The sequence below is a fragment of the Piliocolobus tephrosceles genome, chromosome 13, assembly GCF_002776525.5.
Source record: "Piliocolobus tephrosceles isolate RC106 chromosome 13, ASM277652v3, whole genome shotgun sequence".
Taxonomy (NCBI): domain Eukaryota; kingdom Metazoa; phylum Chordata; class Mammalia; order Primates; family Cercopithecidae; genus Piliocolobus; species Piliocolobus tephrosceles.
In genome coordinates this window covers 79,664,133-79,676,269 of record NC_045446.1, presented here as the reverse complement: position 1 = coordinate 79,676,269, position 12,137 = coordinate 79,664,133, and the positions used below count along the sequence as shown (strand labels likewise).

Sequence of the window (12,137 nt, the reverse complement as noted above, 5' to 3'; positions counted from 1 at the left end):
TCACCTGAGGTCGGGAGTTCGAGATCAGCCTGACCAACATGGAGAAACCCCATCTCTAATAAAAAAAAAAAAAAAAAAAAAAAAAAATTGCTGGGCGTGGTGGTGGCACATGCCTGTAATCCCAGCTACTCAGGAGGCTGAGGCAGGAGAATCACTTGAACCCCGGAGGCAGAGACTGCGGTGAGGTGAGATAATGTCATTGCACTCCAGCCTGGGCAACAAGAGCAAAATTCTGTCTCAAAAATTTAAAAAAAGGCTATTACCTGGGGGTCAGGCATGTACACACGGAGGGTCCATCTTCCCTGTTTTTGTTACCACATGCACAGTAACAGAGAAATGAGCAACATGGCGCAGCTCAGGCAGAAAACTTACCTGAATAATAAAAGATTAGGGTGGGGCTATGAGAAATTCACACCCTATGCAAATTGCACACGTGGTCTAACCAGTTTTTCCATGACTTATATAAATCAGACATCACCTCTTCACATCTCATCTATAAAACCCCCTGCATTTTGCAGTGGACCAGCAACATACTTTTTTCCAGGACCTCTCTCTGAAGCAGAGAGCTATGCTAATATACTATAAACTAATAACATCAGTTGCTTTGGGGGTGTAAATGGATGAGAGGAAAACTTTACTATAAATCCCTTTGAATTGTGAACTTTGTAAATGTATTTCCTTTTCAAAATAAAAATTAATAGTCCATATTCCCATAAAACAATACAATATAAAGCCATGATTGTAGTGTCTCCACAAGGACAGGTAAACAAATGACTAGAAGAGAACATAATAATAGTTATATATAAGAATCTAATATACCAATGAAAAAAATAATACACATACATGGAGAATAGAAGTTTCAGTTGAAAAATGTTACTGAGGTATAAATCTCTTTAGGTCCTTTTCTCACTTTATAAATAAAAAATAAATTCCACAAATATTTAAAAGTTGAATATAAAAATTTCAAACCACAAAAATACTAGAAAGTACATATAAACGTTGGAAAAGGTCTCTGAACATATTTGGTAGACTGTAGATGCCCAGTAATTAATGTATAGACAGTATTAAGTTTATAATTCTGTATCTTGTAGTATATCAATTTTGATTTGACCATTTGGAGAAGACTTGTTGTCTACTATGTTTAAGGCATTGTGTTTTATTCACTAAAAAATATAAATATATACAAGACTCAGTCTTTCCACCAAAGAGTTTATAAATCACTCAGAAGAAAATACATGCAAAACCAATCATAATATAAAACAGAACATGACAGATCAAAGATAAAAGTTTTAAAAAATGTGGACAAAAGAAAAAGCTTGATTCAGCTTGTGAGATCAGGAATTACTTTCTAAAGAAGGTTTCACTTGATCTGGATTTTAAAGGATGAATAAGGGCCGGGCATGGAAAAATGAGGGCGAAGAGCATTCCAGGCACAGAGGTGGGCAATCATAGAGCAAGTGTAAGGCATTATGACTATTCTGGCTGGGATATAAAATGGCTAAGTTTCCTTGAGAAAGAAATTGAAAAATAGTGTAACTCAAGTGCACATGGAACACTTTTCATAATAAATCATGGCTGTAAAATGAGTCTGGATAAATTTAAAAGGTTGAAATTCTACAATCATTTTATTACTCATATACTTCTTTTACTAATCCAACCACAATAAAAGGAATTTAGCAATCAATAAGAAAAGTAAATTTAGGAAATTCACAAATATATGGAAATTAAACAACTAACTCCTAAATAACCAATGGGTCAAAGATGAACTCTCTGAAATACAATTTAAAAATGCTTTGAGATGAATGAAAATGAAGACACAACGTACCGATACTTATGAGATGCAGCAAAAGCAGTGCTTAAAGGAAAATGCATAGCTGTAAACATCTATATAGAACAATCTCAAGTCAGTAAGCTAAACTTTCACCTTAAGAAACTGGACAAAGAAAACTAAACTAAACTCAGAAAGCATAAGAAAGAAAATTACAAAGATTGAAAGAGAAATAATAAAATAGAGAATAGAGAAAATCAATGAAACAAAGGGTGATTCTTTAAAAAGATGGATTAGAGACTTAAATGTTAGACCTAATACCATCAAAACCCTAGAAGAAAACCTAGGTATTCAGGACATAGGCATGGGCAAGGACTTCATGTCTAAAACACCAAAAGCAATGGCAACAAAAGCCAAAATTGACAAATGGGATCTAATTAAACTAAAGAGCTTCTTCACAGCAAAAGAAACTACCATGAGAGTGAACAGGCAACCTACAGAATGGGAGAAAATTTTTGCAATCTACTCATCTGATAAAGGGCTAATATCCCGAACCTACAAAGAACTCAAACAAATTTACAAGAAAAAAACAAACAACCCCATCAAAAAGTGGGCAAAGGATATGAACAGACACTTCTCAAAAGAAGACATTTATGCAGCCAACAGACACATGAAAAAATGCTCATCATCACTGGCCATCAGAGCAATGAAAATCAAAACCACAATGAAATACCATCTCACACCAGTTAGAATGGCAATCATTAAAAAGTCAGGAAACAACAGGTGCTGGGGAGGATGTGGAGAAATAGGAACACTTTTACACTGTTGGTGGGACTGTAAACTAGTTCAACCATTGTGCAAAACAGTGTGGCGATTCCTCAAGGATCTAGAACTAGAAATACCATTTGACCCAGCCATACCATAACTGGGGATATACCCAAAGGATTATAAGTCATGCTGCTATAAAGACAGATGCACACGTATGTTTACTGCGGCACTATTCACAATAGCAAAGACTTTGAATCAACCCAAATGTCCATCAGTGACAGACTGGATTAAGAAAATGTGGCACATATACAACATGGAATACTATGCAGCCATAAAAAAGGATGAGTTCCTGTCCTTTGTAGGGACATGGATGCAGCTGGAAACCATCATTCTCAGCAAACTATCACAAGAACAGAAAACCAAATACCGTATGTTCTCACTCATAGGTGGGAATTGAACAATGAGATCACTTGGACACAGGAAGGGGAACATCACACACCGGGGCCTATTGTGGGGAGGGGATAATGGGGAGGGATAGCATTAGGAGATATAACTAATGTAAATGACGAGTTAATGGGTGCAGCACACCAACATGGCACATGTATACATATGTAACAAACCTGCACATTGTGCACATGTACCCTAGAACTTAGAGTATAATAATAAAAAATTTTTTAAAAAATCAACAAAATTAGCAAACCATTAGTTAGACTGACCAAGTTAAAAAAGGAAGACTGTAATTACTAAAATCAAGAATACAGGAGAGTACATTACTACTGTCTTTACCTAATTCCTACCTTTACCGCAGTGCCTGAAATATAAAAGTCATTCTATAAATGTTCCTTGAGTGAGTGGGCTGTGAGAAGCCATTAAAGTCTCCTGAGCAGAGGCGTAAGAATGAGATAACACCATAATCAATAGAGGTGGCTACTAAATGCTTGTTTAGTTGAGTAGAGAGTAAATAGTGTTTACCAAAGTGTCTTTTGCATCAGACATGAATTTGGGTCCTGGCTCTCTCACTTACTCTCTGAACATTGGTTAAAATCAGTATCACAATACTAACTCATATAGTTGTTTTATACGTTAATTAAGGAGATATATGTAAAGCATTTAGCACAACAGTAAGTGCTAAAGAGTAATTAGCACTCCATCCAGGATACCTGCTATTACTGTTACTGTTGGCACTATAATTATCATCCTAGAAGTTACTCTAGAAGACAAATTAAAATCGCATAATCACACTGTGTTCGGTATATATGTAAAGAAAAATAGGAAAAAACATACATGGTGTCCCCTTTCTCTCCCACTCAAGTCAACATAAAGTTTTTACCATCACTCACATTTCATCAATTTTTTATTTAAGTTCTCAGCATTCTTGGGCCATTATATAACTTTATATCTCTCCTTGTTTTCTCACACATGTATTAAATAAACTTTTATTTCATGATATATTCCATTTGTAAGACACTGTCTTTTCTATTTAATACACAATGCTAAACTGCTACCCACTTGAGAGAACCTGAGAGTTGAGTAGCTTGGCACACTCCCAAGGTACATGTGCAAAGAGAGTAAATTTTCACAGTGAAATTCATAAGCAAACCATATGTTCTTTTAAACAATTTTTAAAAACTAAATTACACTTATATGGACTATTTCATTATGGCTTAGAAAGTGGATAAATAGAAATGCCTATTTTTAGTTATGAAATTTTGAATGTAAAATGCACTTTTCCGTGAAAGTTATGTTATTAACGGTGATTGTATTTATAAAATGGCTCACAGAGGCTGACACAGTAACGTCAGATGAATTACATTTGTAATTTTTCTTTTTTTTTTTGAGACGGAGTCTCGCTCTGTCACCCAGGCTGGAGTGCAGTGGCCAGATCTCAGCTCACTGCAAGCTCCGCCTCCCGGGTTAACGCCATTACTCCTGCCTCAGCCTCCCAGTAGCTGGGACTACAGGCGCCCGCCACCTCGCCCGGCTAGTTTTTTTGTATTTTTTAGTAGAGACGGGGTTTCACCGTGTTAGCCAGGATGGTCTCGATCTCCTGACCTCATGATCCGCCCGTCTCGGCCTCCCAAAGTGCTGGGATTACAGGCTTGAGCCACCGTGCCCGGCCCATTTGTAATTTTTCAATCAGGTAATTCCATTATACAATCAGAGCACAGCTGATATTGACCTAGTGAACCAGACCAAATTGTAAACATTTAAATAAATCTCACATCTAATTCCATGATATTATGCATCCTTTTTTTCTAATTACAAAGATAATAAAGGTTCATGTTTTACTTTTTTTTTTTTTTTTTTTTTTGAGACTGAGCGTCACTCTGTTGCCCAGGCTGGAGTGCAGTGGTGCGATCTCGGCTCACTGCAACCTCTGCCTCCCAGGTTCAAGCGATTCTCCTGCCTCAGCCCCCTGAGTAGCTGGGACTACAGGCAATCGCCACTATGCCCAGCTAAGTTTTGTATTTTTAGTACAGACGGGGTTCACCATGTTGGCCAGGATGGTCTCCATCTCTTGACCTCATGATCCACTCGCCTCGGCCTCCCAAAGAGCTGGGATTACAAGCATGAGCCACAGCGCCCAGCCCCATGTTTTAAATTTTTATATAACTGAGATAATACTCTCTCTATATATACATAGTTTTGAAATTTGCTTTTCTTCACTCAATAGTATATCATAAGCATTTTTCTATATTATTAATTATTCTGGTACAACATATAATATCTTTTAATCACTTCATTTACTATCATAGTCATTAATGTATTATTTGAGTACATATCAATTGTTGAAGATCTGTGTTGTTTACAGTTTTCCACTATTACAACTAATGCTAAAATCAGTTTTATCTTTTAAATATCATGAATACTTAGTCTTTATTTATACATATTTTTAGGCAAATGTACAGTCTATGGTGCTATCAAAAGTTGTGCCTGTGTCCTGAATCTTCAACAATGTAGTAAAGTTTATAGCCCCAAGGAAGAAAGATCAGGGTACTTTCTCAATCTGCCCTTAAATTGAACAGATGCGTCCTACTCCCCAGATGTCTGGCTCCTCACGTCTGAAACTGAGTGCCTTGTCCTAGGTCAAAAAGTGCTTCCTCATACATATTGGAACAAAATGATTAAGAAATACTTGAACTCAAAGAAGAAAAGGGACTAACTGGCCAGACGCTTTGGTATCTATCAATTTCACTTGTAGAAAAGCCAGTGATCTCTCACCTCTAAAGAATAATGGTGGCTGGGCGTGGTGACTCACGCCTGTAATCCCAGCACTTTGGGAGGCTGAGGCGGGCGGATCACCTGAGATCAGGAGTTCAAGACCAGCCTGACCAGCATGGTGAAACCCCATCTCTACTAAAAATACAAAAATCAGTTGGGCATAGTGCTGGGCACCTGTAATCCCAGCTACTCAGGAGGCTGAGGCAGGAGAATTGCTTGAACCCGGGAGGTGGGGGTTGCAGTGAGCCAAGATCGTACCACTGCACTCCAGCCTGGGCAACAGAGTAAGACTCTGTCTCAAAAAAAAAAAAAAAAAAAAAAAAAAACAAAAAAAGGACATGGCAATGGGAGAAAGAAGCGCAGGAAAGAGGAAACAGTTCCAATGCCAGGTTAAGCAGAACAAATCTGGGAAAGTTTTGATAATGAAAGCAGAAAGTTTCGATAATGAAAGCAGAAGGAGAAGAAGACTAGAGATATAAACAAAATGGAAGTGGCTCTCATAGTGTGTAATTCTGGGCCTCTCAGACTTAGTCAGAGGAACACATGAGTAAGAGATTTACTAGGGAAAAGCATGTGTGGAAAATGAGGAGAGAGCTAGGGAACCCTGAGAAAATCCTTAGACTGCAAGGTAGGTCTAATATTGAATAAAGGAAAAAGGGAGGAGGAAAAGAAAGAGGAGTGTTGGGTGCAGCATCTATTTGAGCCAGGCTATCAGGGAGTCCCTGGGTTAAACTTTTGCATCAGAGGAGTCCAGTGCGTTCCAGAAATAGGCCTGTAGTAGTATCCTTGCCACACTCAGTCATCGCCTGAGAAGAACTACAGGAAGCATAGTCTTGACACAAATAGAGTGGGGTTTCAAAGCACAGCGTCTGGAGCAATTGATCAATTAGGCTGCCTGCAGTTACATATCTGAAAGGCTCATTTTCATGGCTATCATACACTAGATACTCATGTACACACTAAATTCCAGAACAGAACCACTACTCTATTTTATAGTGATAAAATTACAAGCAGCACCCATGTTGGAAAATTTAAGTACTAAAAAATGGAGATAAAAGGCTAACATTTGAAAACTATCAATAATGAAAATTACCCAAACAGCCATCCATTGTTTCTTACAAACTTACTCTAGGAGCTTCTGTGCATCATAGTATCCAATTGGATGAACAGGAATACTTGGAAGACCAACAGCCTCTGCAATTCCACGCCTATAAGCATATTCTGAGAAAAAAAAATTGCCATACTTCCAGTAAAAACTCAGTTTCATTCAAATGGTTCTCTGTAAATCACATTAATACATTCTAACGTCACATTTGCTAGAATTGTTAAAGTAAAACAGATTAACAGTTCAAATATTAGCGAGAATGTGGAGCAACTGAAATCCCTATACATTGCTTGTGTGAGTCTAGTCTAAAATTATACAATCACTTAAGATAACTCTTTTGAAAAGCAATGTCAAGCAGAAATGTACACTATGGCACAGCAATTCCACTCCTGGGTATTTACTCTAGAAAGATGAGCACATGCCCACAAGAAGACGTGTACAAAATTGTTCATAACAGTCACATTTATATTAGCCAAATCTTAGACAAAGTCCAGGTTTCTAACAGAAGAATGAATAAACAATCCATAGTATAATCCCACAATGGAATGCTACTTAATCATCGAAAGAAAAAAACTAATACATTCAATGTGATGGAAAATCTCAAATTACTACACTGAAATAAACAAAGCTTTAAAAAAAAATCTACTGTTTGATTCCATTTACTTGAAGTTCAAACCCAGGCAAACTAATACACAATGCTAGATATTAGAAAATAATTGCTTCTAGGGGACACAGAGAAAATTGACCAGAAAGGGGTACAAAAGAACTTTCCAGAGTGATGGAAATGCCCTTATATCCTATTTTTAGTGACATAAACACATGCAATTTGCAAAATTTATTGAACTGAACTCTTAAGATCTATGTATTTCATTGCATGTAAACTCTACCTCAAAATAAGCACACACATTCTATCATTTCTTCAGATTTAAGAAAAATTAGAGCTGTTTTTCCATTTTTTTCTGATGTTTTTAAAACAATCTAATAAGAAACTTAGGTAACTGCAAATCCTTATTCTTTTTATGCATAAAATGACATAATGATATGTTGTGTGGGATTTGTTTTCAAAATCTCTAGAATAATAGCAAAAAATTGGAATGATAAACAAATAAAACAAGATTGACAACATGTTGATAACTGTCTCTACTTTCATATATCTTAGAATTATGCCATAATAAAAAGTAAAATTAGAAGGAAAATAAAAATGTAGAGGGCACAAAAAAATAATTCAATAAACATTAGTCTCATAGAAATAACATAATTTTCCCCCTAAAATACCATCATTCAAATTTGAAGAATATCAACAGAAACATTCCAGTTAATCTCATTTTATTTTCATTATTTTGACTTTGCATAACTAATAAAGCTTAGGCTAAGCTGTGTTTTTTAAAACTTGGAAATAAAAAGGTGGAGTAAATAAAGTTCAGGTATATTTATGTAATTTTGCTATAGGGTAATATGTATCATTTTTTAAAAAAGAAAAAAATTCTGACAATATATTATGTTCTAAGATTTACAAAGCCAAAAAAAAAAAAAAAAAAAAAAAAAACATATATAACCCTTTATAGGAGTCTATGATTTAAGAGTAGAACCAGATGAAGACGTAAATGTCACAGAAAACTTGGCAAAGTATTTCACACAAGTTTTAAAAATTTAGTTAGCTTTAAACCACACAAACTTAATGATCACAGATTTTTGTAAACATTATCAAATAGTTGAGCACATTCAAAATAAATTAGCTCCCTTTGTTAATGTTTTACAGGGGAGCCTCTCAGCATAGGACTAGTATGTGGACTCTGTGAGCCAGACTGTCTGAATTTGAATACAACTGCTCATTTAGAGGAGGGGTGATCTTGGGCTGACTTCTAGTCAAATAAGAGATAATAACATCCCCTAGCTTTAGGGTTGTTAATGCAAGTAAAATGCTGCCATTTAGGAAACATTCTTTTAAAGTTATCTCTGTTACCTTATAGCAATGAAGCAATATGCATTTCCTGGGCTCTATATCCTAAATTGGCCATTTAACAAGTTTATGGAACTTCTGCTCTCCTGTCCCTTACCCACAACTGTGAAATCCAAAAACACTGTGAAATCTGTAAATCTGGGGGGAATTTATTTAACAGCAAAACCTGATCTGAGCTGAACTCATTTGAAAGGAAAATTCGACTTGAGCAGACATAAGCCTATTTATATTCCTTATTCCCCACCCCCCACTTACTACTTAGTGTAAGTATTCATACACTCTGCAGCAAAAATATTTATATGCTTTTTCCTCATATACTGTCCCAGGCCCCTACGTCACTGTTATGCAAGTTATGGTATATGTGTAACACCATGATATTTTTTAAATATCTGAAAAACTCTGAATTCGAAAACCCACTAGGCCCAAGTTTCCAAATAAGGGGGTAAGGGACCTGAACCAATCATTTTAGAGTTCAAAATTCTTTCATTGTTAAATGCAAAGAGAATTAAAAAAGACATGCTTAGTCCATTGTGCCAAAGGAAATTCTATAATAAAGTCTCTTTCAAATGTTAAGTTTCCTGTTATATTCAAGGATTGATCACTCACCATTTGCTGGGTAACCTGGTGTGAGAGGGTCTCCTGCACCATTCAGATTTAGGATATTTCCACGCTGGACACCACCTCCAGGAAGATTCCAACCATCTGGATAGGACTTCACCCCAGGAGCAAAGTAGTCAGCAGGGTCTGAGTAGAGAATGACTCCTTTGGCCCCTGCCAGCTGGGCATTTTTAACCTAGAAAACACAGTGTCTTTCTTTCCTTATTTTAAACTGGTTGTTCCAGATTCGGTAATATCAGTTTTCAATATTACACTTAAATGAGTAGTAGAACTTTATCTTCAAACTTTTGTCATTAGGCCTACAACAGAGGATATCTCAGAGAGAATTTCCCTTTTCTTTTTGCTACTATAAGCTCCAGAAATCCTCAGAGCGTCAGATTTGGTAATGTTCTTAGTAGTGGTAGTGAGTATTTGCTTTTTCCTTCCTCTAGCTTAGAAGTATAATAAGCAAGTAGATCCCACAGGCCAAATTCCTATTTGTTCTATAGTCGAAAGGGAATTTTTAAAAATTTAATTTCCCACTAAAAAGAAAAATATATCTATTAACAAATAAAATGAGAGTAATATTTAAATTTGCTATGTGTAAACTGTTTTCCCTCATTATTTATAACAATTCATACTACAATTTAATTTAGTAAATATTTTTGTAGAAAATATTTAAAACAGAAATACTGAAACTTAATAATAAACCCAGTGCATGTTTCTTTGTAGGCCACAGGCATAACCTGTAAGCACAGAAAAATTTGTTCTGTTCATCCTAATCATCTGCACTGGCCAAATTCCAATGATCAAATTTAACCCTGGGATATAACCTAGTAAAGGTAAGCTTTATGCCCACCTCTCTGTAACATGGGCACGTCACAGAATACAAGAAAATCATGGTATTAATAAAGTTTTAAGAAAATGATTCTACACATGTAAAACCCACTATGAGGGAGAGAAAAAAAAGATGATTTTTTACCTTATTTCCTCTGAAAACTTTCCCATATCTGGCAATTACAATTTTCCCAGAGCAATTGATTTTCATGTCCCGTTCCAATTGAAAGAAGTCTTCAGTTCGTGCATAGTTAACATACACTAGATCGCCCTGTTGAGATCAGGAATGACTTCATGTAAGTCAGCTGTAAAACAAGGAGGTTTTTCTGCATTGGGACTGTTGGACATTTTTGAAAGAGGGAAGAGGTTGGAGCACACAAGAGGGTCAGAAATGCATGAGCTCCGAAGAAGAGATTCAAGGGAAAAATGAATTTAAATTGAGAATGGAATTAGATGGGCTAGAAGCATACGAATTAAGTAATATTTGTTTATATTTGTCCCACATTTAGTGGCTATGAAGCTGAAGCTACAGAAGCACTCTCCCACAGAAAAGTATTATACGTATACACATTGCGGCACGCAATTTGAAGGGGTCCAGATACCCTAGGCTAAGATGCCCTTAATGAGATCTTTCCTTTCTTCAGAGTGTGTTCACAGGGAGCAGCTTAATGGTTCTTAACAACTACCAAGTAAAGAAAAATAGGGAGGGGGGCGGAGCAAGATGGCCGAATAGGAACAGCTCCAGGCTCCAACTCCCAGTGCGAGTGACAGAGAAGACCGGTGATTTCCGCATTTTCAACTGAGGTACTGGGATCATCTCACTAGGGAGTGCCGGACAATTGGTGCTGGTCAGCTGCTGAAGCCCGACCAGAGAGAGCTGAAGCAGGGTGAGGCATCGCCTCACCTGGGAAGCGCAAGGGGGAAGGGAATCCCTTTTCCTAGTCAGGGGAACTGAGACACACCACACCTGGAAAATCGGGTTAACTCCCACCCCAATACTGCGCTTTAAGCAAATGGGCACACCAGGAGAATATATCCCACACCTGGCCGGGAGGGTCCCACGCCCACAGAGCCTCCCTAATTGCTAACACAGCAGTCTGCAATCTAACCCCAAGGCAGCAGCCAGGCTGGGGGAGGGGCGCCCACCATTGCTGAGGCTTAAGTAGGTAAACAAAGCCGCTGGGAAGCTCGAACTGGGTGGAGCTCACAGCAGCTCAAGGAAACCTGCCTGTCTCTGTAGACTCCACCTCTGGGGACAGGGCACAGCTAAATAACAACAATAAAAAAAGCAGCAGAAACCTGTGCAGATGCAAACAACTCTGTCTGACAGCTTTGAAGAGCGCAGTGGATCTCCCAACACGGAGGCTGATATCTGAGAAGGGACAGACTGCCTGCTCAAGTGGGTCCCTGACCCCTGAGTAGCCTAACTGGGAGACATCCCCCACTAGGGCAGACTGACACCCCACACCTCACAGGGTGGAGTACACCCCTGAGAGGAAGCTTCCAAAGTAAGAATCAGACAGGTACACTCGCTGTTCAGCAATATTCTATCTTCTGCAACCTCTGCTGCTGATACCCAGGCCAACAGGGTCTGGAGTGGACCTCAAGCAATCTCCAATGGACCTACAGCTGAGGGTCCTGACTGTTAGAAGGAAAACTATCAAACAGGAAGGACACCTATACCAAAACCCCATCAATACGTCACCATCATCAAAGACCAGAGGCAGATAAAACCACAAAGATGGGGAAAAAGCAGGGCAGAAAAGCTGGAAATTCAAAAAATAAGAGCACATCTCCCCCTGCAAAGGAGCGCAGCCCATCGCCAACAACGGATCAAAGCTGGTCAGAGAATGACTTTGATGAGATGAGAGAAGAAGGCT

At 37.8% G+C, this 12,137-nt stretch overlaps 1 protein-coding gene across 5 annotated transcripts in view; it reads right to left on the bottom strand.

The window, feature by feature from the left end:
• FOLH1B (folate hydrolase 1B) overlaps positions 1-12,137 on the bottom strand; it is a 73,820-nt gene that overhangs the window by 32,362 nt on the left and 29,321 nt on the right. For 4 of the 5 annotated variants that reach the window (XM_023209204.2, XM_023209206.3, XM_023209205.3 and 1 more), the window contains 3 exons: positions 10,403-10,528; positions 9,430-9,616; positions 6,886-6,979 (listed from right to left, as the gene is read on the bottom strand). In XM_023209204.2, the coding sequence (XP_023064972.1) occupies positions 6,886-6,979; positions 9,430-9,616; positions 10,403-10,528 (407 nt within the window). The remainder of the gene's footprint in view (positions 1-6,885; positions 6,980-9,429; positions 9,617-10,402; positions 10,529-12,137) is intronic. The other variant, XM_023209208.3, reaches the window with a different exon arrangement.